Source organism: Eulemur rufifrons, chromosome 6 (assembly GCF_041146395.1).
Source record: "Eulemur rufifrons isolate Redbay chromosome 6, OSU_ERuf_1, whole genome shotgun sequence".
Taxonomy (NCBI): Eukaryota; Metazoa; Chordata; class Mammalia; order Primates; family Lemuridae; genus Eulemur; species Eulemur rufifrons.
In genome coordinates this window covers 74162911-74188455 of record NC_090988.1, presented here as the reverse complement: position 1 = coordinate 74188455, position 25545 = coordinate 74162911, and the positions used below count along the sequence as shown (strand labels likewise).

Below are 25545 nucleotides of genomic sequence, written 5' to 3'. Positions count from 1 at the left end.
AACGTGGATGAAATTGGAGGACATTATGTTAAGTGACATAAGCCAGGAACAGAAACTTAAACACCACATGTTCTCACTCATATGTGGATGCTAAAAAAGTTGGTCTCATAGAAGTAAAAAGTAGAACAAAGGATATTAGAGGCTGGGAAGGGTAGGGGAAAAGAGGTATGATAGGGAGAGACTTTTTAAGACATACAAAATTGCAGCTGGATAGGAGAAATGAGTTATAATGTTCTGTGCCACTATAGGATGACTATAGTTTAAAATAGGTCAAAGGAGGATATTGAATGATTCCAATACAAAGAAATAATGTTTGAGATGGATATGCTAGTTACCCTGATCTGAGTGCTATATGTTTTATGTATTGAACAGCACTATGTATTCCATAAATGTGTACAGTTATGATGTTTCAATTAAAAAGGTAAAAAATAAAAATAAAAAAATCACTTCCTAGGGTTTCTTCAAGGGTGCTTCAGTTTTTTAAGTATTGACTCACTACCTACTTCACAAAATGGCCAGGCTACAGGGAGGAAAGTAAAGGAGAGAGGTAAACAGAAGAAACTTCAACTGTTAGGAACATTACCAATTAAAAATGTGCTTGAGAGGATGTAAAATTACATAGCTGCTGTGGAAAACAGTATGGTGGTTCCTCAAAAAATTAAAAATAGAGTTACTATATGACCCAGCAATGTCACTCCTAGGTATGTACCCTAAAAAATTGAAAGCAGGGCTGGATGCAGGGGCTCACACCTATAATCCCAGCACTTTGGGAGGCAAGAGGATCGCTTGAGGCCAGGAGTTTGAGACTAGCCTGGACAACATATCAAGACCTTGTCTCTATAATAAAAAAAATGAGCCAAGTGTGGTAGAACATGCCTGTAGTCCCACCTACTCAGGCTGAGGCAGGAGGATTGCCCCAACCCAGGAGTTGGAGGTTGCAATGAGCTGTGGTCATGCCGTTGTCCTCATGCCCAGGCAACAAAGTAAGACCCTGTCTCTAAATAAATAGATAGAAATTGAAAGCAGGATCTTAAATATTTGCACACCCATACTCATAGCAGTATTATTCACAATGGTTAAAAGGTAGAAGCATCCCACGTGTCCATCAGTGGATGAATATGGTTAATGTGGTATATACACATAAAAGAATATCTTAGAGCCTTAAAAAGGAAGGAAATCCATCCTGACACATGCTGCAACATGGATGAACCTTGAAGACACTATGCTAAGTGAAATAAGCCAATAACAAAAGGAGAAGTTCTGTATGATTCCATTCATGAGGTACTTAAACTAGTTAAATTTGTAGAGACAGAAAGTAGAATGGTGGATGCTAAGAGCTGGTGTAAGTGGGGAAGGCGAATTATTATTCCTTGAGTACAGAGTTTCAGTTTTGCAAGGCGAAAAGAGCTCTGATGAATGGTAGTGATGGTTGCATGAGAGTATGAGTATACTTAATGCTACTGAACTAACTGTACACTTAAAATGATAAATCTTACATATAACATCTCCATTATGAAAATGTCAATATTCTTACACGTCAGGGTTTCTCAACCTTGGCACTGACGTTTCGGGCTGGATAATATTTTGCTGTAGGAGCTCATATTAGTGTGGATTTTTCAGAGAAACAGAACCAGTAGAGAGAGTGTGTGTATGTATGTATATATTTATTGAGATTTATTAAAAGGAATTGGCTCACATGGCTGTGGAGGCTGAGAAGTCCCAAGATGTACAGTCAGTAACCTGGAGACCCAGGAGTACAATGGTAGAATTTCCCATCCAAGTCTGAAGGGCTGAGACCCAGGAGAAACTATGATGTAAGTTTCGTTTCAAATCTGAAGCCCTGAGAGCCAAGAGAGTCAGTGGTATAAGTTCTAGTCTGATTATGCATCAAGATAAGGTGGATGTTTTAGCTGAAGGACAGGCAAAGAGCGAATTCTCCCTTATTCCACCTTTTGTTCTATTCTAACCTTCAATGGATTGGATAAGGCCCACCCATATTGAGGAGTGCAATCTGCTTTACTCAGGCTATAGACTCAAATGCTAATCTCATCCAGAAATACCTTTACATATATACCAAGAATAATGTTTAACCAAATATCTGGGTGTACCCCATGGCCCAGTCAAGTTGGCACATAAAATTAACCATCATAGGGCCTGTCCTGTGCATTGTAGGAGTTTTAGCACCATCGCTGGCCCCTACTCACTAGATACCAGTAACCTTCCACCCTCTCCCCACCAAAACTAGATCCAGACATTGCCAAATGTCTCCAGTGCCAAATCACCCCCAGTTCAGTGTATTGCTATCCATTCTTCACAAGTGTACAAATGCCTTGGGAAAGGAAAATTAGATATTCTTTCCAGACTTCCATTTGTTTTGCTCTCCTCTTGTATTTTTTTAAGATTTTGATATTTTTAGGTAGTACCTATTTATCATTTTGTATTGAGAAAAATGTGGGAAAGGCAGAGATAAAGATTTTTGTTTTGATTCTGGTTCTGTGGCTTTGAATAAAGAAATTGTCCCATTCTGGGCCTTCGATTTACTCATCAGTACATGTTTCTGGGGTGGGGATATGAGGGTGGCCTGAACTAAATCATCTCCAGTTTCTTTTAGCATACACATAGACACTGAACACTGGCCCTTTAGAAGAGATTTGGGTGAAAATCCATAAGGACTTTAGAAGTAGGACCACCTTCTTTGTATGCCTAGCATGACAAGGATTGGAAGGGCAGATCTAGTCCCTGTTCTTGCAGGAAATGCCTGACCAGGTGGCATTCAGTAAAAACAGTCACTCCCTTTCAACTGTTTACTTATAAAGCACTTTGTAAAAAGTGCATTTTATGGAGAAACGTTGGTTTTAATGATTGCTTCTAGGTAGCATGTTGAAACTTTTTTCAACACTGGAAAATAGCAGCAAAAATCATTGGTCCATCTACCACACATGCATAATTATGATTTCTTTTCAAAATAGCAATTTATAAAAAAAAAATTGGCCAAAACAGTAGAGTTCCTTGGCTATTTTTAAGGAAGAAATTACTAAGATGCAAAATAAGTTTTAAAATAAAAATGAGTGTGTGTATATTTGGACTAACTTACATGTTTATGTTGGTTGTCCCAGCTCAGCCACATAAGTGGCAGTTTTCACTCTGGGCCAAGCTTTTTAGCTTGCCCTCCCCCAAATTTAAGACCCATCCCAGCTTTTATGGCTCATGTTGCTATCTAAATATTGGGTGGAAACAACAGAAGAACCAAAATAAAGTGGATGGGGAGATTATCTGAAATTAAAACTAGTTAGTAACCAAAAAGGCAGATATATGTCAGATGTTTTAGTGTCTCCCCCACCTCCTCAACCCCTCACCTTCCCTTCATGGTCCCCGCCGCCCCCCCACCCCAAATGCAGTGCAAAGACTGGTACAGCTAAGTGAGAGGCCTATCTATCGTACAAAATTCAGTATTTGCAAGCATGTATTTAGGCCTAGAGTTTCTTGCAGATGTGTGATAGATATGTGATAACATTATGAACAAATGATATTAACACCTGTGACAAGAGCAGGCAGTTCAGTAGCTATTTTCACTACCATGTTGTAAACTATAATTACATAAATTGTAGGGCTGGTAGAAAATATCTTTATTGCCATCATGATTTATTTTCCTGAGATTTTGGGTTTTTTTCCCCCCTTTCCATATACATGATGAAAAACTATGGTAGAAAAACTATGGAATATATATTTTAGTTATGTAAGTGGCTTCACTTTCCACCAAGCCAAATGAAGCATCCATTTTTATAGGATAAATTTCCTGGATAAGTTAGTGGCTTTGAAACATTTCTTAAAATCATTTGTTAGTGCCTGACATTTTTTTTTTTTTAAGGCATTAAATTAGGGAGATAGGATTTGAAGACTGCCTGAGTATTCGAATTCTGGGTTACCATCTCTGCTAGGTAACTTTGAGCTGTTCTATTTCCAGTTGGGTAAAATGAGGGTACCTACCTCTTAGGATTGTTGTGAGGATAAGGTATGTGAATCATTTGCCATGTGCCTGGCACTAAATGCCAGTTCTTTTTATTATTGAAAGTTGTGTTGATTAGTGGAAGTGGCACTTGGTCTACTGTTATCTAGAAAGGGTAATGCCATTATTAGAATTTGATCATTTAATACAAACTAAGAGAGGCTATGTCCAATTGTAGCATAATCTCTTGAGTTTTAAAATCATAGTGAGAAAGGTCATTTGGTGTAATGGTGTGAGTTTCCAGCTGTTTGACCAATTGCATGGTGAAATATGAAAACTAGGGAAAATGTCATGATTTTTAGATGAATCTACTTTTAATCATCTTAAATAGCCATCTTTTATTCTAAGATCATGTTCTTTTTTCTTTTTTCTTTTTTTCTTTTTTTTTTTTGGTATTAAATGCCCTCCTCCCCTTTTTAAAATAGATTGATATAGTTATTTTTTAAGTGTTCTCACATGTCAAAATAGGAAGTTGACAGCCCTGCATTGGTCTTCCCAGTTGTGTGGGATTTCAGGGGTGGGGGTGGCTATTGTATGGATTTCAGGTACCAGAATTCTGGAGTCATCTCCATGGTAGGAATCTTCTGTCAGGTGTTTTTGACAAATGGTCTTGCCACAGCCTAAGTATATCTGGTGACAAGGTATACTTATACTTACTGCACAGCTCTAAGGCGTTAACGGTGTTCTTTTCTGTTAGATTTTGTGGTACAGTCTGCTTCCCAGTTCAGTACAGTAGAGAGACCATAGACTTCTACTCCACCAAATGTTATTTTACTTTGGGTACATAAAGCCAAAGTTATGAATATTAAAGGGGGACATGGATGTAAACACTAAGCAGTATTAGACATTTAGGAATTGTTAGTGCCTTTCCTTTCCCATCTGTAGCACCTGTTCATTGTACCTAATTCATTCATCTGTAGCAACTGAGATGATGTTCTCTTATCTACGAGAGAGCTCTTTCATTTTCTCCCTCAATCTCATCTTCTCCAGACCAGACAGCCTCTATTTCAGTGGCTTCCCTAGTCAAGAGTTTCCAGGCCCCTCACTGTCCTGGCCTTCAGTTTCAAAGGTGGAATACATGAAGTTTCTGTGTTTGGTTTATGCATTTTGCACCGGCACCCAGTATATGCAGAGTTGTAGTAAGAGTGCCTTAAAATTCCCAGAGGTCTCTACAGTTATAAAAGTGCTTTCCAATCTTCCTAGCTCTGTGGTAGGGCAGATGTTTTCCCATTTGCCCATGAGGAACCTGAGAGCCTTTCTAAGAACAAACAGACATTATTTAATTTTAGAGTTGGGAAGGCTTTGCATACCATGCTGGCCTCACATCCCAGAGGAGAAACTGGAAGCTCAAAAGAGTTGAGGGACTTGTCTCAGGCTACAGGGCCAGAGTTTGACTAAGGCCCTTGGGAATTGGACTCCATTTTTATGTCCCATTTTAACCCAGAAGTTGAACTACTGCACTGCACTGCCTCTGTGTTGTGCAACGAATGAAGAGAAGGAGAAAGCAAATAAAACAGGGCTCCTTGGTGCAAGGAATTTGCACAGGAATAGGGTGAATACTTTGTTTTGCTTTTCTGTTTAATTCATTAAAATATTTTTAACAGCTGAAGTGACGGACTACAGATTTTGGAAAAAAGGTTCACATTGAGTAGGATTGTTCAGAGAGGATATTTTAGAGGAGGCCTTGAGGAACATTAGAGTAGGCTGTGGGAGAAAGGGATAGAAGGGTGGTGTTCCATGTGAGCAGTGCAGGGTGTAGTACTCCTTAAAATATCTGTGGGGTGATGAGCTAGTATTTTTTTTTTTTTTAAATTTCCAATCCAGTATGGTTCACTACTCTTGTAAAATACGACACAGATTAACTTTTAGAAAAATAAAATGGAACAAAGAAAACATACATAATACAAGCCCAAAGTTTTTATTATTTGATTTAAGGCATAAAATTATCTTATCAAGTAGCCATGATGTGAACTTTCTTTCAGTGTCTCTGCTTGTCTCATTGTGGATGTTAACAGTTTACAGAGTAGCTCCACGTTTTGTGTAGGCCTGGTCTAGTGGGGACAGAGGTGGGAAGAAACGGCTGTGCTGGTGGGGAGGAGCTGGGGAAAAGGGGATCTAAGTGGGGAGGAGGAGGACCTAGCCAGAGCAGAAAAATGTAGGTGAAACATGGGAAGAAAAAGAAAGTTAAGGCCGTATTAACTGATGGAGAATCTCAACTTCTTCCAGGGGCTAGGGAGGAGTTTAAATTTGACCCCAGAAGCAATGGGAGCTTCTATAAGTTCTTAGCCTTGTCAGCACTATGCTGTGTGCTGGTTCATCACAGCCTTGGATGCTTATAAAGAAGGCCACAAAAAGGTTAAATTATGTTTCTTATGTGCCATTTTGGAAAGCAAAGAAGTGTAAAGAGCACTTTAGAAAAATAGTCATTATTAAAGTTATTTAAGTGTCTGTGCCTCCTCGTCCTCCATTTCCCCAAGGATAAACCCTCAGCTATCTGGAAACTTTGGCTGTCCAGGACAACTTGTTCTCTGAGCTCTCTGGTTTAGCTCTATTAACGTGGAGTATAATCTACGTGTTTGTCATTGCTTAATTGTTGGCATGTAATGACTCAACTGGTAATTTAAATTAAAAAACTGTGCATATAAGCATACTATTGTTCTTCTTGGATCTTGATGGAGCTTTGATTGGCACTTAAGTGATGGTGTATTTGAATTAATTACCGTAGCTGGGAAAGAGCTGGGAAAACACACTAGGAGGGGAATACACAGTTGTGATGTGGGAGTGAGAGGGGTACATTCAGTGTGAGGGTGACCCTAGAATTAGATGATTCTGGACTTAGAGAATAGAGGAGATGCCAAGCACTCACAGGTTCTGGGGCCCTTCTGAGGTGCGGTCAGCTGGTAGCCCCACCTGCTCATTGGTGGGGGAACTTCCCCTCCTGCCCTGCAGGGCTGCGGGAGGAACAGTCACATCGAGGTCCCCCTGTTCCTGTCTCTCCAGATCCTAGCCCAGTCAGTTCCACCTCAGGCGGTCTCCTCCTCACATGTTTACACACATCCTCTTCAAACCTTGTGTTTCTTTTCCTTTGCTCTTTTAAACCTTGCCCAGTCACCTCAGGAAATTCTCTCCTTTTCTTTGTTCTATTCTGGAGCCAAAATAAGGGGAAAAAATTTTACTCATGGTTAATATGCATGAGATTCATGCTGTGATAAACATATTGACAAATGATCCAATTACCAAATCCTGTGGCAACTGTTTACGAATTCTTGGCAGCCTTTGATAGCAGGGCACTTTCTCTTCTGGAAGCTTTTCATTGAGGTTCTTCCCTCTTCTTCCTGATCATTCCTGCTTCCCACCTCCCCTTCCTGTTTCTGTTCCTCAAACTGAGTTATTTCTAAAAAAAAAATTTTTTTTCTTGGGCATTTTCTTTATTTTCCTCCAGTTCCTCTCTAGGTGATGCTGTCTGCCTGACTGGGTCTTGCTCTGTCACCTGGGATAGAGTGCAGAGGCATCATCATAGCTCACTGCAGCCTCGAACTCCTGGGCTCAAGGGATCCTCCTGCCTCAGCCTCCCGGGTAGCTGGGACTATAGGCACTCACCACCACGCTTGGCTAATTTTTTTATTTTTGTAGAGGTGAGGTCTTGCTGTGTTGCCAGGCTGGTCTCGAACTCCTGGCCTCCAGCTATCCTCCTGCCTTGGCCTCCCAAAGTGCTGGGATTATAGGTGTGACTCATGACATCCAGCCATGCTTCTGCAGCTCCAGTGCCTTCTTGCCCACTCTCACGCCTTGAGTTTACCTACCTGCTGGATAACCGTGACCCTACAGACCTGACATACTTTTCCCTCCTATTGTGTCTTTAGGTGACGGCAGCATCACTCCATTAGCTCCATGAATGTGAAACCACTGTGTCATCTTCAAAGTTCACCTTTTCTCCCAGCCTCTAATCACTAGCAAAGTTCTGCTGGTGCTGCCTCTGAGGGGCTCTTATCTATCTCTTCCTCTCTGTCCCTTGTGCTATTGTTTTGGTTCAGGAGCTCAGTTGATCTTCCTACTTCAACTTTCTTGACTGTAAAATCATTCTTTGAGAAAAAAATATATTTGGGCATTTGTTGGTTTTTGTATATGCCAGGCATTTAGAGGGTGCTCACAAGGTAGTGGTATAATCCACTTTATTCCAGAAAGAATTCAAGATAGCTTATAAAAAAATGCATAAGAAAAAATACAGAATAAGTGGATGAGAAGAACCCTCCCCCCCCCGCAATAGGGCAAGAAAGCATAAATGGAGGACAGGAATTACTGAAGCTACCCACCTAATGTATGCATTTGTAAATGGTGGGTTACAGTATGGCTCAGAGAAGCTTAGTAGCTGATAGAAAGAGGGACAAAGGAAACACTTCTGTGATCCCACGTTGTCCATAAACGATGGAAAGGACAAGTTGTACAGGAGGAACACAGCTATTCTTGGAATTGAGGTCAGAGAGAACTTTTTCCCAAGGACTCTGATAAAGACAGTTCTGTGTAGCTTCCTGAATAATCTCATCAGCATTCTTGGAATATCCATGGCCATCAGTTTCTTGGGGCTGCTGCTTCTAACATCACTCAGTGTGGGCCAGGAAAAGGGTGTCAATGTGCTATTGCAATAAAGATTGTAAAGGTGTAGGGAAGGTGAAAATTGTGCCCATCTACCAGAATTTCTTTGTAAAGCAGGCTTGTTCATATTCCTTAAAAACTCTTCCATAGCATGGCTGGGCGTGGTAGCTCATGCCTGTAATGCTAGCACTCTGGGAGGCCAAGGCAGGAAGATCACTTTGAGGTCAGGAGTTTGAGACCAGCCTGAGCAAGAGTGAGACCCCATCTCTACTAAAAATTAGCTGGATGTGGTGGCACATGCCTGTAGTCCCAGCTACTCAGGAGGCTGATGCAGGAGGATCACTTGAGCCCAGGAGTTTGAGGTTGCTGTGAGGTACACTGATGCCACGTAACTCTAGCCCAGGCAACAGCGAGAAAAAAGAAATTTTGCCTCATTTTTAAACTTATTAAACTTCTTCAAGGACCAGTATTCTTAAGTAAGAAGAAACTTTTCATGCATTGACTTGGTTAAGTACAGGTAGTACTATATGTTTGTTTGATGTTTTTGTTGCAAGGTTAGGTCATTCATTTAGCTGCAGTAAGGGGCTCAGCCAGCTCTTACCCATTAACTTCAGAGTCTAAGCACCATTTGCTGCATTGTTTCTGGGGAAGTTGTTTTCCCAAGTTCCAAAGCATATTTATTTCTAAAACATTACTGCAGCATACTCCAGTTTAAGATAGTAGAAAGAATCCTGGACTGGGATTTATCATTTGGATTCTGATCTTGGTTCTTTGATTAATTATTTTACCCCTCTGGGTCTCAGTTGCCTCATTATTAAAATGAGATTGTTAGATGAGATGGTGACTGAGTGAGGATGATAATGAAAAAATAATAATAGCTGACTTTTTGCTATGAGCTAGGCAGTGTGCTGGGCACTAGCCGGAGGTCATATCATTTAATCCTTACAGTGCTATTCTGAGATCAGAATTGTCATCTCCATTTATACTTGCAGAAACTGAGGCACAGAGAGATTAAGGGACTTGCCTGGGGTTATATAGCTAGTGAGTGAGCAGGCTCTTGGTCTGGCTTCTGGGTGAAACTCTTAACCACTATGCTTTCTAGTTTAGTGGTTCTGTGAGGTACTATTTTTAGGACAAAGCCTGTATTTTGAAATTTTGAGGAAGAAAAATTAGTTTTACTGAAATCCGATTTTGCATCATTCCTCCCAGGCTATTTTTAAATCCAGCAATTTGTGTTTAAATGAAAACCTTACTCTCTCTGTCTTGCTTTTCCCCAAAGGTGGTTATTTGGTTATAGCAATAGATTTGGGGCAAAATCTGTCATTAATGCTCTTTGCTGTCCATACATGTTGTGTTCTTGATGGTCTTTCCTAGGAGCAGATCAGATGTCATTTGTAAGGAAGTTATTTTGTACATCCTTCCTTCCTTTCCTCCTGCAATCAGCCCTTTGACTTAGATGGTTGGAAAATTGTTAGGCTTATTTTTGTTGGAAGTGCTAAATAAGTACTTACTGCTGTTACTATGTAAAGCATTTAATGCAGCGTCCGGCACATCATTCACTCAACAGACACTGTGACCACACGTTGTTCTAGAGGCTTAACATACGATAGTGAGCAAAATACAGACCCTACCTCATGGAGCATGGGGTCCAGGTGGAAGAGCAGGAATCAAAGAGATATTTACAAATTCTACAGATGCTGGATAAGTGTAAGTTTTTCATATTATCATCGTGATATTGTTCAGATGAGAAATTAACCTTTTATTCAAGGCTTTCACTAAGGCAAACCAAACCAAAAATTCCACCCTTTCCTATCACAACCTATTCAACTTCATTCAGCCATATCTACTGCTGTTAGTGGAATAGTCAGTTCATTTACCATCCAAACTAGGATACCTTTCAGAGCGAAAGCGTATATTATTTGTGTGTGTGTGTTTTGAGACAGGATCTCTCTGTGACCCCAGTTAGAGTGCAGTGGTGTGATCATAGCTAACTGCAGCCTCAAACTCCTGGGCTCAGGGTGATCCTCCTGCCTCAGCCTCCCTAATAGCTGGGACTATAGGCATAGGCCACCATGCCCAGTTAATTTTTTTATTTTTTGTAGAGATTGGGTCTCACTATGTTGCCCAGGTTGGTATCGAACTCCTGGCCTCAAGTGATCCTCTCCCCTCGGCCACCCAGAGTATTGGGATTATAGGTGTGAGCTAACACACCAGGCCTAAGAGTACATTATTAATATTTATGGTGGGATAGGAAGTATAAACCAGAATTGTACCAGGTCAACTGTTATCCTATGTATTTTCACCCTGTTATTGGTGTCTGAATTGATCCTTTAATCCTAATTCTTTAATTATGATTAAGTTATTTATAGAATGTGTGTTTGAATCAGAGGTGTGTACCTGGTTTTGCTGGGGGTCAGGGGAAGTAGGTGTCCTCTTCTTTGCAGGAGTTTATTTTCTCAGACATTATTTTTTCTCTGCTTACCAATTTAGTAACAAAAACTGCTTCAATAAAACATCAAGTCAACTGCAGAATTAAAAAATTCCCTCAGAAGAATGTCATAAAGCAGTAACTGTCAGTAATTTTTCTCTGGACAGAAAATTGTGCTTCCATGAAATTTGTGTGTCTTTTTTCTTATTAAATAAATTTGTGGCAGCATATTGTTTTTTCCTCCAGCAAAAGAAAAAAAGGACCATATGACCCATATTGATTGCCAAAATTAAAAGGAATTGAAGTTTTTTTGTTTTAGGGACTTTTTAGAACTTAAAGACTTGTCACAAATGGAGCTGTCCAGGAGTATTACAAACCAGGTTTGAGAATCTCTGCTCCCAAGATTCAGGACCTTGTCATGATTTGATTACATAGTCTCTTCTGTACTGAATACATCATTAGTAACTGTAATGACTTATAAGTCATTCCCAAGGGAATATTTTGAATGACTTTTTATAAACCATCATTATCAATGTCTGTTGTCTTATACTTAATAGAAATGATTGAGTCATCCCAGTTACCATTTTGAGTCATTCCTTTAAAGATAGAACACATTTTATAACCCTTTTTAAAAATGACCATCAGAGCAGAGGGCAGAAGGGAGAGTGTGTGTGGGGTGTGTATGTGCACACATGTGTGTATATGTGTGTTTGGGAGGGGTGTCTGCACACCTCATGGCCTGAAGGGAAGTGATTGCCCCACAAGCCTGCATTGTGGGGATGGTGAAATCCCGTAGAGCTTGCCTTCAGGTTCAGGCCTTGACCTATGGCAGCTGGCCTTCAGGGTATAGAGTGCCTCGTCATTTAGAATTTTCCTCTTACCTCAACATAATGAGGTCAGTGCCCCAGTGTCTTGGAAATTGGAGCTCCACTTGCTTCAACTATTGGATGTTCAAACAGTGCTTGTTGGGAGGCTTCTTTTGGGTTCGGGACATTAGAAATGATTTACTAGAGTGTAGGTTTTTTGTGTTTTTTCCCCTTGTTTTGTTTTCTTAACCTTAAAGTCATTATGTTATCTAAGGGCAGTTTTGTCAGTGTTATCTGTAAGCATTTTATGCACAGTAAATGAAAAAATGTCATGATGTTTATGTACTTCTACAAACTTCAATAGAACCCAGGGTAGCAGGGTAGAAATTTAGCTAACTCAGTTTTATCACCAGCTCTACTGAGTCAGTTGAAAATAGTACTGTATGTAATAAAGCTTTTTAAACATCCCCATGGATCTCAGTGGCATTCCCTCATACCGTTCCTGTCAGTTTTAGAAAGCCCATTTCACTAAAATATGGAAGTACGAGGGTATAGACAAAGGAAAAGAGGGACTTTGAAGGTTTCTAAGTTCACGGGGCTGACCTTGTGGTGCTGGGAAAGTAGCTGTAGTTTTGACTCAATTTAGAGGAATAAGAAATATTTGGCTTAAATAGCCAATTCCTTGAGCTCATGGTTCTGACTGTACTTCACAAATGCTATAGTCGAATTTGACACTGACCCAGAGCATTCAGACTTTGAGATCGGGAAGAGAGAAGCACACATGGGCTGAAACAAAATTGGCTGAAACAGTGCTTAACCTTTACTGCATTTCATACATTCTAAAATTTTCTTGTCCTAGTCTTTCCTATTTCGATTTTTAAAAAGTTGGCTATCACCCATTAAAATGATTTCACAACCCATTAATTGGTTGTGAGCTGAAGTTTAAAAGATACACGTCTAAACAGAAGTTTTCGTGGGTGTGCGTGTTTTGAAGGCAAGGACGGTGAAGTAATGTTTTCCTATCAGTCGTGTTAATAAGTGTAGCCATAATAAAACATAAACCGTTTAGTTAATTAGAATATTTACCATAATAAATGCCGCTGGATTGATTTCTTTATGAATAGTGCATTTTGTCTGCTAGGATGAAGTAATTGAGTGTTTCCAATTTGCCCAGACGATAATCCTTACAATACTTCTTGTTAAATGGACTATTGAAATAGCATTTTGTCTGTGTGTCTTGGCTGGTAATGAACACTGTTTTGTCATCATAGGGTTAGCAGAACAGCTGTTGACACCCAAAGAATGCTTGGGAACACCCGTTAGGTAGGAAGAAAACAAGGGATATTATGGTTTAACCCTTGTCTGTTCTGTGGGATGCCAGATGGTAGGGTACTTGATCAAATTATAGAAAAGAAAGTAATGTTCTTTTTGTCTTTGGCATTTATTTTTTGTTGCCATTTAGTAAACATGCTCCGGAATTAGAGGGTTTTATATTTTTCTCTTTAGAACACATCCCACACTTATGAAAACTAGTCTCTGTTTAAAAAACAAAACAAAAGAAGACAAAAAAAAAAAAAAAAAACAACTCCACCGAAGAAGCTGTACTTGCTTTAACCTTAGAAAATATTGAAGTAGCCTAGTTTTATTTCTTTAAGTTACCCTTTTAAGGATGTGTAATTTAAGCTACACATGCCTTTTGTTGTGGTGTGATATTTACACACTGGTGTTTTGTTCTCTCTCTTTTCTAATTTACAGGGTTAGCATCTCCTTAAAGAACACACCCTTAAATGTCTCCTAGGTGGTATTGCTTCATCAAGAGCATAAACAATTACAACATAAAATATTACCTTTGGAAATGAAGTCATGCGTCTTTCTTAATTGCTGAAGTCTTGTAATTCTGAAGGGGGTATGTTTCAGTCTCATTCACACACTTGCCAAACAAGCAAATGGGCCTACACACATAAATAGGAAAAACATGAAGCTAAGGGTTTCTTATTTTGTACTAATTATGCATGGAATGTGCAGGAGCAGGAATGTCAAAGGAGGAGTAGTAATGATAGATTTGGAAAAGGCTTTAGAAGTTAGTGAGTACAAAATACTTCACAGTAAAGGAAGCTGAAATCCAGAAGGGCTGGGTTTCTTCTTCCTGGCTTCCCTTCCTTTCGTCCCGTTGTATAATAATATCTGGCTACCAGAATGATCTCTCTCTGGCAAACTTGACATGCGTAAACTTCACCAACAGCTTTCCATGCTTTTCGCATAGAGTTCTGATTTCTAAAGGTGGCATATAAGGCCCTTAGGGATGTGCTCTCTGCTTGTCTCTGTAGTTTCTCTCACCACTTGTAGTGGTACTGCTGTAATGCTAACATTCCTTGAGGGTCTTATCTTTTTTTGACCGTACTGCTCAAATTCTCTATTTCCTTGATGGTTTTATCTCTTAGAACACTCTGGTTTTATCTCAGTTGACCATGCTTTCGCACATGATAATTCTTCTGCCAGGAAGGCACCCCTTGCTCTCCCCAAGATACAAGTTGTCTAGTTCAGAGACTTTCAATTTTTCTCTCTGAGCCCAGTGTGGACTACCCTTTTTTTACATCATGACCACATACATATATATGTATGTGTATATATATTTTACATAATATATAAAATACATAAAAAAGTGTATTTTTTACATCAGGACCACATACATATATGTGTGTATGTGTATATATATGAATACATATATGTGTATATATTTAAAAAATCTAATTGTTAGTAAGCAATACTTATTTTTATGTAATGTACTTAACTTTGATATCAGGTATTCATTACATTTCTTTTCAAAAGTATTGTTTGCCACCTGCTAAATATACTTTATGTCCCTCTCTGTACTACCAGCTTCCTAAGGGTAAGTTGGAAGTGTTTGGGAACACTTCTGCTTGCCCTAGATTAGTGTGCTGGGAGACAGGGATGCCCTAGTAAGCAGGATTGCCTTGAATAATGAAGAATTATCCTGTTCAACATGCCAATTGAGTCTCTACTGAGAAACCTTGCCAACCTAATGGGTGAGAGCACAGATCAAAATAGCAGCGCTCTGTAAAGTAGAGATAATTTACTCTCTAAAGTATCTTCTGCCTCACCCAAGAGCCCTGCCACTGGAAGTCTTTCTTGAGCTCCAGGTCTGATTTGATCATCTTCCCTTGCTGGGCCACACATGTCATAGTATTTACTTGTTTTGTCATTGTTCCTGTCTCTGCCTCAGAAGCTCTTGAGGGTTAGAGACTGTCTCCCTTTTCCCAGTACAGGCACAGACCCAATAGCTGTTCAGTAAACAGAATGAAGAGGCTGGGTGCAATGCTTTGCTTCGATTTCTTGATAGCAGAAATCAAAAAGACAAAAGAGCCCCAGGTCTCCTGATTCCCAAGACAGTGCTGTGCTTTGCATTTTGTGGTTTTGAGTAGGGCTTGGAGAGAAAGGATAGACATAGGATGAATTATTTTTTCTTCCTGGGGAGGAAACATGGGGAGGTTTTATCATATATGCTCTTGTTTATAAAAAACACAGGTATTGAAGGTTAATTTACATATGGTATAAAATTCACACTTTTTATTTTTTTGCTTTTTAATTTTTTTCTTTGCCAAACACTTCAAGGAACATCACACTTTAATATACAATTCTAAGTGTTTTGAAAAACTGCAATTATATAACTGTCATCAAAATCAAAATATAGAACATTTCCATCACCCCAGAAAGTTCTCTTGTGCCCTTTTATAGCCAGCCTTTTCTCTACCACACCCCACTCCACCTGACTCCCAGCTATTGGCCACCACTGATCTGTTTTCTGTCTTTATAGATTTACCTTTTGGAAAATGCCATATAAATGAAATCATATAGTATGTGTGTAGCCTTTTGCCTCTGGCTTGTTTGACTTAGCATAAGATATTTGAGGTTCATCTACGCTGTTGCTTATATCAGTAGTCTGTTCCTTTTTGTTGCTGGATGATATATTCTATTGTATAAATATACCAGAGTTGCTTTATCCATTCACTGGTAGAAGGATATTCAGGTTGTTTCCAGTTTGGGCCAATTATTTTATTTATACCTAGAACTTCTGGATTGTGTGCATATAACTATATGTTTAATTTTATAAGAAACTACCAAACTATCTCCCAAAGTGATCGTACTATTTTGCATTGTTGCCAGCCATGTATGAGAGTTCCAGTTGTTCTACATCCTTGTCAGCACTTGGTATTGTCAACTATAATTTTTATAGATATTTGCCATTCTAATAGTTGTGTTGTATCTCATTGTGGTTTAATTTGCATGTCCTTAATAATTGCTGTTGAACATCATTTTGTGTGCTTGTTTGCCATTTGTGTATCTTTTTGGGGAAGTATCTGTTCAAATCTTTTGCCCATTTTAAAATTGGGCTTGTTTTCTTGTTACTGATTTTGAGAGTTCTTTCTGTATTATGATACAAATTCTTTATCTATGTTTTGCAAATATTTTCTCCCATTCTTTTTCGTATCTTTTCACTTTCTTAACGATGGCAACACAGCTTTGAAAGTCTTTAATTGGGAAAATTCTAAAAGGTGCTAAAACAGAGGTTTTAATCCTTGAAACTAGGTGATCCTAAAATGAATTAAACGTGCTTCATCTCTGATAGGAAAGAGTTTTTAATTTTTTTCTAAGATTTGAGGGTAGCATTTTCTCTAGCCTTTCTGAGTTGTTAGGAAGATCATGTACTTAGGATGTTCAAGCACCTTAAGTAGATAATGTCTTTACAAGTTGGTAACTTTTCTGTGTAGTAATTAGCATTTATTTTTAAATGTCAATATGGTTGTTGTGGCATCTGTCCTCTTAAAGATCCTAAGGCTGCAGAGAAGCAAATTTTGGATTCCTTCTGCTGGGAAGCACTGAGCCTTTGTATTTGAAAATGCCAGAGAAGATGCCAGATAGCATGGTGCGAGTTTTTCCTGCTGCCTAAAACTGTTTGTAGCAGAAATGATGCACAAGACATTAGGAGGTGTCTATTGTGACACTTAGGTGGATTCTAGAAGTGCTAAAACATTTAAGGTCAGGAAAATATCTCTGGAGCAAAATCTCACAAAAATGGCATATGTACTGTTTTGGCCCCATTTCTGCAGTGTAAAGAGCAGTACCTTCATGAATATGTAGATGTTCTTACTGTTTTCAAAATGCAGTAATGCAATTTTAAAAAATATAAATTTAATTGAACATTACAGCAGTATCTTAAACAGTAATAGCAAGTTCAAAATAGAATGGACTGATGGATTTTAGTACAAAAAATAACTGTCGACATATCTTTTGACATAAAATCCTCATCATCCTAGCATGGTGCCTTGTATATATGTGGATAATGGGTACTTTGTAAATATTTGTTAAATGGATGACAGGATATCTCTTTTCTCTTTTGAAAAGGAAAACCCTTTAACCTCTTATTCCTTTTGGCAAATGGCTTCTAGTAGCAAAGATGTTCCCATCCCATCATGTATGGGCTGCCAAAAATAGCATTGATATATGTTAGACTTTAATATTTACACTTTCATTAAAAGATTTTCAGAGGAGTTTGTTTTTCATTTTGCAAATGAAGAATCTTAGGTGTCAAGAGATGAACATGTTCAGAACTATATGATTTCATATTTGTAAAAATATATACCATATATATTTGAAAAATCTGTAATGATACCCATGACATATGCAGTGGTCATCTGTGGGTGTTGATATTATGGATGGTTTTCTCTGTATTTCAATTTGTAAAAAACAATTAACATAGGTCACTTTTGTTGACCTATAAAACAACAAAGTGACCAAAGATAGGGAATAGTGTCAGAAAAGCTCTAAAAACTAGAACTTTGGTGTTATGTGCGTCTATACTATTTAATACTTGTGGATGAGAGAGAGAGAGAGAGACCTTCTCTTCAAATTTGTTCCTCGGGAGGCAAGTTTTGCAGTTAGTTTTAGTTTTTTGTTTTTGGTCATACTGTAGACATCTGTTAACTGGAGATTGGCCTGAAATTTCGGGTTGATTGCCAAAGACCCTGGAAAAGCCTTTGGGAGAGTATTAGTTCTTGATCGTTATCAACATGTGTTTTTTGAGTTTAAGGACATCACCACCTTTTTTTTTTCCCTAGAGAATACTTTAGAGAACCCTGTGTTCCCTGGAACCCATATGTATTTTAGTGACTTTTTAAACTGCCAGGTAATATTTGAGATACAATCAACACTATGGTAGTAGCAGTACAGTTTTATCTAATACAAATAGGAGGGCTTGTTCAAATTTAGATAACACTGGGTCAATCACAGTATATTTAAAATTAAATAATTCTGTGGCAGAAGGCCCAGGCCCAGTGAGGATGCCATGGCAGAGTCCACAGAAGTACATGCTTGGCCATCAGCAAACAGGTTAGGCTCGCTTACAGACCATTTTACAGGGATTTTAAAAGGTACCTTGTTGAAACATGATGTTCTTCTTTACTCTGTAGGTACTTTAACATTAGGGAATTTTATAGGGAAAAAAAGATGAGAGTTTAACCACTAGGGAGATTTGGCAGTTTCAATTAAACAATTGCACACTTTTAATGTTAATTTTAAAATCAGTGACTGCTGATATTTGGACATTCAGGTTTATTTTTCTAGTGAGGTGATGTGCTTTTGTATTTCTGATTTTTTGTTTTTAATGAAGTATTTGATCCCGAACGGTTCTTCCATCTTAAAATCTTTGGCTCTTTGAATTCTGGAGTTTAGTTTTATATTTAGGAATAACTCCAGGTTCTAGGTCTTCTGCAGCATTTAGTTTCTCTTCTGTAAAAGTGGTTTCTTTCTGGAAAGGCCAACAAAGGTAGTGTGATGCTTACCCTCCTCTTAGTCCACTCTCAGTCCATTGGATGCAGATGGCTTCCAGGAGCAGGAAAAACATGGACGATAAGATAATAGCTATTACTTATTGAGCTTATTATATGTGAATCGGTGTTTTCTGATCTTCACTGCAATCGACAAGGTTGAATTGTTACTGCCAACATTTTACCAACGACGTAGCCACGGCTCAGAAAAGATGAACAGTTCGTGGAAGGTCACACAGCTAGTGGTAGTGAATCCACAGGTAAACCTTGGTCTGTCTGGCTCCAAAACCCCTACTCCCAACTGCGTAAGGCTAGCTCCAAGTAAGGCCATCAGCTCTCTTGCAATTGTCCTCCAGAGCTGTTTGTAATTTGGTGGTGCTTTGACCTTGTATGATTTTTGTTTGTTTGTTTTCTGTGTTATGTTTATTTCTTGGTAGGACCCTGGCATGGTAGATCACTGGGGATTAATTACTGATATCACTAATGAGATTGCATTGGCTCATGTGAATTTGAAGGTACTGATTTGTCGGAGCATCTTCTAGCTGAAAATTCTTCAAACAAATATTTTTGACTTATGTATTTTAATCTATATGGCTTATGAGCTCATATATTTGTAATTGTCATCATAGGGCTTCCATATGTGAATTTATACAGTTTAATTCCCTGTGTTGTTTCTAGCCTCTTATTTATAAAATCTGTATATTGCAGGTGTTGGTGATGTCAGGTCTAGAGTCTACTCTTAAGACTGTCTGTCTGTAGGTTGTTTTTCACTATTAGCCCTCATTATTTTAAATGAGTACCCACCCACCTTATACTCTGTAACCACATGCTTCCAGAGCTTCTCTGGAGATAACATCTTGTAGCTTACCATCCCCAGCCCTAACTCCTTTTTTGTTTCATTCATAAATGTTTTATAACTGAAGCCCAGAAAGTATGAGGGAAAATACCTATAAAGAGAGGACCTCTATGGATGTGTGGAATTCAGAAAAATTTGGAAATATGTTGTTTCTGAATATGAAGCTTTGAAACGAATTTCATCATGTGTTTAACATACATTAGTTTGTAAATAAGGAGTCCCACTAATTGCATTTATAGCTCATAGCGAAACTGCCTGTTATGTCTTGTTACTCTGAGGGAAAAAAATGAGAGAATTATATATATGTGTGTGTGTGTTAAAATATTGGAATGCAGAGAATAGTGTGGTATAAATTGTCTCTAATGTGTTTTTTGCTGAGGAGGCAATTAATCAGTTTTTCCTGTTAACTGTGATAGTCACCTGAATTCAGGTGTGCCAAGCTTAGAGCAAATGATACGGAATGCCTCATTTTGTAAAGCATATTATCGTTGTCCTTCTTTCTCCTTTTATTGGAATGACTAAAAAGCACCAGAATTGTGTGATATTTTATAGAATCAGTGTTTACTCAGATAATTATTTTACCTTTCAATTGTGATTTAAAGTTTTGTTGTATTCTTAAGAATGATTTTATTGGGTAAGGCCAAATGTGTTTCTGGGGAGAGTGACTCAGTGGTGGGGTTTTGTTGTTGTTTTTTTTTTTTTTTGACTCAGTAGTTTTATAATGGCAAACTAGTAGTCTTTAAATTTTGCATTATGGTCAATTTTTCAGAAACATTCCATAAAATGAATCTCATCTGTTTTCCTAAGGAAGGGTGGGCCCCTCCATGAAAAATCTACAGAAAAAGGTGAATTCAGTATGTAATGACAGTATGTCATGTCAGGCCAGGAAGCCACTCAACCAGTCAGCTCAGCTCCTCAGTTTCCTGATAAGCAAACGGAGACCCAGGATATGCCCAGGCTGTGATAGTACAGGAATTGAGCTTGCTTCTTCTGACCCCTATTTTGGTACTATTTCTCCAGTATCTTGCTACAGTGTTTATGAAAAACAGAGAGTTTCCTCTCTCCTTCCCTGGGGATAATGATCGCTGATTACAGTAGTATTGGAGCCTAGGTTTACAGATAATAATTCCTGCTGGGTGTGGTGGCATGCTTCTGTATTCCCAGCTACCCGAAGGCTGAGGCAGGAGGATCCTTTGAGCCTAAGAGTTCAAGACCAGCCTGGGCAACATAGCAAGACCCCATCTCATAAAAACAAAAAAATAATTCCTGGAGAAACATATTAATTTTGTTTTTCTTATGAGTTATCCTTAGTAGGATTTGAGTTGTTTTCAATGATACAAAATTTTGAAATACACATGAGTCTGTATGGTCATAAGTATCAACTAAAGTGAAGTTTCTTGTGCTAAGAAATTTATATAGACTTCGGTTCAATCACTATAGCTATTTAGTTCTGCCCCCTGACCTCCCCACCCCTCAACCCCCTGCACCCAATTGTCAAGCAAAAGGGCTCTTCCAGAGGTTCATTGATGATTATGCCAAGGTCTTGGGGGCATTGTTCCTCCCACTTTTTAAGCTTGGCAGGACTTAAGGGTTTGCTTTATATCTTGACTACTACTGGAAAGAAGTAGTTAACAGGATTCAAATAATACTTAACAAGGCTCAAAGTTTGCACTTGAGATCTTGGGCTCTGAAATTCACATTTCCTGTGTTGCACCACTTGTTGAATGGTTTGAGGAGGTTATTTTAGCTCAGTTTCCCCATTTGTAAAGTGAGATTTTTATGTGCAGTCTTACCATGTTACAAGCATTCGCTGCATGTTAGCTGCTGCTGCGCCTGCTGTTTTTGTTGCTGTTACCGTTATTCCCAAGCCAAGCAGTTTTCCAGACCTGCCTTGGGAGTGGCTAGTGAGAAGGGAGGTGGATTCCATTTCTAAACTTTAGCGAGAGGAAAGATGAGGAGAAGGGACGTACATCTAACACAGTACTGAAGGTATCACTTCCTTTAAGAGAAAATTTCACCGGACTGAATTGAAAATATTAATAACACAGCATCATCATCGTTGGCTGACTTTGGTGTGCTTGACTTCTCTCTTCCCTCCTCGTACCAATATGTTTAATCTACTAATGGGAAGGTCGCACATGTGAACTTCCATGGTGATTGCTAGAGAGAGACCCGAGGGCTCAGCCATGGAATTAACCACAGAACCTGACGCAGGCACCTTGACTGACCTGGCGCCTGCTGGGACTTTCCTTAGGAGGCTGCCTTAACCTGTCTTTCACGGTGTTGATAGCAAGTGGGGTGTGGGAGAGAAAGCCAATTCAAAAGGCAGCTGCCAGGGAAGAGAGAAATGGTTAATAAAGTACTTTTTAGCCGTTTGAACTAGTTAATTGTTGAGTTATATCGCTGAGTGAGTTCTCTCCTTTCTGCTGACACTCTGAGGAGAAACTGGAAACGGACTGCATACCTGTCATGTATGCACTTGTCTCCGGCTCGCATCTGTTCATGAGCTAAAAATGAAATCCACTTACAACTGTTACCTGGAGGACTTTGAAAGGTTTTGAAGAAAATATGACTACAGTAGGTCCTAGGACAAGCTTTTATTGGCCTTGACAGTGACTCCAGAAGCTACCCTCACCTGCAAATTTATTTATCAAGATGCAGGGTATTCATTTGTTTATTTTGATCAGATAGCACTTTAAATATCAGCACTGAGAAGCCACGCTGGCCCACTAGTAGAAGTTTGAGACATTTTTTGCAAGGATACTGAAAGGGGGAAAATCCAGGATCTGGGTACATTGCTAAATTATGAGACATAATTTATAACAAAACGTTGAGATTTTCTGTATTTTCTAAACATTACATTCTGAAGCCAAATTATGAGTATTTCTGCATGTCTTCTATGTTCACTTTTCCTGCTTATGTACAAAATTTCAGCACCTAATTCATTTTCTCTTGGTTTGAATGCTTTAAGCCTAATATCATTTATTTAACAGTGTTCTTTATGTTTTCCAGGGATATCAGCATGAACAACATTACTCAGTTACCAGAAGATGCATTTAAGAACTTTCCTTTTCTAGAAGAGCTGTAAGTATTACTTTGAGAAAATGTGTGTGTATATGTTTTTTTCTCCCATTCTCTTTGGGAGCCTTTACTGTCGAGATAATCAGTTCTGTTAGGGGACATTCAGATAGCTTAGTTTCAGTGGACTTTGTGTGGAGGAAATCATGTCTTGATTTTTTTAAGGAGAGTAGTTGCCAAAGTTATTTTTGTAAGCCAGAACTAAAAAATGCTACTTCCATGGGACTTTTTTTTTTTTTTTTTTGCTGCAATTATTAGGACCATGAATGCTGCAGTGACACAAGCTAATTACAGGGTTATCCTTAGATAACAAGGCTGCTGGATAATTACCATTGTTGCCAAGGAGTTGCTGTATGGGTAACAGAACCATAAAAAAATAACACAAGGTGTTTCAGGGTCGTGATGGAACAGACAACATCAATAGTGAGCCAGCAGGAAACTGAGTGTAGTTCCCCCTAGACATCAGCAGATGACCTTGGGAATGAGGTGAAGGCATGGAACATGGTCCAGGTCGCTAAGATCACCTTTAAGAAGGTTTCTGAGCTTAGTTGTGGCTCACATTTCCAATTTAACAGTTTGCATTGTGGAAATATTTTTTTCTACTTGTTTTAACCTCCATTTTGTTATGTTGTCCACATTTTTTTGAAGTCCATAATCAAAATAGGCACTTTTGGATTTTAAAGAAATTGGGCACTATATATTTATATTTTAAGAATCTCAGTGAAAAAATAAAAATCAGACTTGAATCAAGTTAATATAGGCTTTTAAAAGCCAGGCTAATGTGTTAGTAATACATAGAGGTAGGAAAGTAACAGATTGATGCTAAGAACATCAAAGAGATATAGTCCTGAAGGGATCTAAATTCATATTACAGATGGTGCCATACAGCCCAGCTGTTGAGTATTAGATCCAAGTCAGTGAATGTCTCCTATCTTAGCTCAGCCTCTCCCCTAGAATGAGGAACAGGAGTCAAATAAGATATACAGATTGTGCACTTTGCTTATGGCAGGATATTGAAGTAGCAGTTAAGGGCTTAATAAAGTTAAGGAGAAATTTTTCTTCCTAGGCTACTTAGTTGAACATAATGCTCCCACAGCAAAAATTGAACAGAGATTATTTGACATTTAGAAGTTTGTGAACTGGGTCAAATTACTTAACATTTTCTGCCCAGTTTCTTTGTCTATAAGGTACAGATACTAATAATCCCTCCCTCATAGTATTCTCGTGAAGACAGAATGAATTAATATGGGTTAAATGCTTAGGACAGTGCAAGAAACCGAGTTGAGTGTTATATACATACTAGATGGGTGTTTACTTTACTGTTATAAAAGAGCATAAGGGGAAAAAAAGCCAGTAGAATGTATACCAAGTGTTATCTTTGGGTAAAAGGATTAAGTGTGTATTTTATTTTCACCTCCTATTTTTTAATTCTGTAGTGGACGTTAATTATTTTGAGATAGTTATTTTAACTTAATATTTTAAATAGACTTAGGGAGTGAACTGTGCATTTGAAGGTTCCACCTCTACTCCCCTCATCAAGCCTTGAGATGACTTACCTCTTCCTTTTTATTTCACATAGAGTTTTAGACTTCAGGATTAGTCTCTCTTTACAGAAGTAATTATGCGATGAAAGGACATTAACAAGTGGTTGTTCAGCCGTTGTATAACCTCTGTGGGATACGTGATGCACCAGACAGGTGATGGTGCATCCCATCCTTGTTCTGGACAGGGCCATTCTGTGTGGACCACTTTTGTTGGCACCTTTAGCTGCCAATTATACTTTGAGGGATTTTGTAGTGAAGACCTGGAAGTGGAGTCCCACCTGGTTAATCTGCTTTGTGAAGTTCACATCTTAGATTTCTTAAAAATCTCAAATGACCAAGCATTTGTCAGCCTCCTAAATTCTGTCAACCAGAATTTTTTAATTGGAACCAAATTGAATTTGACAGCTGGTTCGCTGTAGCGAGGTCATGTTCTCTCCATATTCTGCTGTCACGGTAATGAAGCCCATCAAATCAAGTCAGTACACCTTCTCCAAATGTTGTATGGGATTTCAAAAATGAATTCAGTTAGGAGAGCTGAGTGTTATTTTTAAAGAACACTTCAAAATAGTCTTTAATACTTTAGTAACACTGTAAGCACTCAAGGGAATTTTCCATGTTAATATAAACATGGTAAAAAGCCTACATTTTTTCTTCATAGAGCAATGTAGTTGATTTTGACATTCTAAAATGATGCTGCCATGACTATTGTAATATTTCATAAATAGTGTAACCATTTGTCCAGAAGTCATCTGGAAGTCATTTAAGAGTGATTGCGAAGCCAAATGCCCTGAGTACAAATGATTTGTTGAAGGGTTTTTCCATGTTAGTTAATGAAGTGCACTTTACAAGATGTGACTGGGTTTGGCCAGATTTGATACGGTGGTCTAGAGTGCTTGGAGTATTGGGTGGAACCACTTCCCAACAATATGGAAGAAGTGTTTATAGATATTTACACGTTCACTTACTCTTTCAACAAACCTTGAATCCTAGTCTATGCCAGGTCCTGTGGTAGGTACTAGGGATACAGACACTACCATGGTCCTGTTTTTAGGGTTGACAGACTCTCTAGAGCTGTGCTGTCCAGTACTCTAGCTACTAGACACAGGTGACTATTTAAATTTAGATTTAAAATACTTAAATGTAGTAGCCAACAATTGCATATGTTTTCTTGATCGACATACTAGAGACTGCTTTTGTCACCTCGCACAAGCCTGGAAACAGCTAAAACCAGTATCTTTTGAAAAATTCTGTGTCAGTGTTATATATGCATCCCATTTTATATGATTTATAAATTCACTTTTCCAAAAGTTGTTCCTGTTTTTGAAAGTTGATGTCCAAAGGAAAGGAACTTCCTATCTTTTAACTGCTTTTGGTATATGCTAAATATAT

The 25545-nt window shown here is 38.5% G+C and overlaps 1 protein-coding gene across 3 annotated transcripts in view; it reads left to right on the top strand.

Moving 5' to 3' along the window:
- LGR4 (leucine rich repeat containing G protein-coupled receptor 4) overlaps positions 1 to 25545 on the top strand; it is a 93203-nt gene that overhangs the window by 24867 nt on the left and 42791 nt on the right. For 2 of the 3 annotated variants that reach the window (XM_069471203.1, XM_069471205.1), the window contains exon 2: positions 22547 to 22618. The exons of the other annotated variant lie outside the window; for it this stretch is intronic. In XM_069471203.1, the coding sequence (XP_069327304.1) occupies positions 22547 to 22618 (72 nt within the window). The remainder of the gene's footprint in view (positions 1 to 22546; positions 22619 to 25545) is intronic. 3 annotated transcript variants of the gene reach the window in all.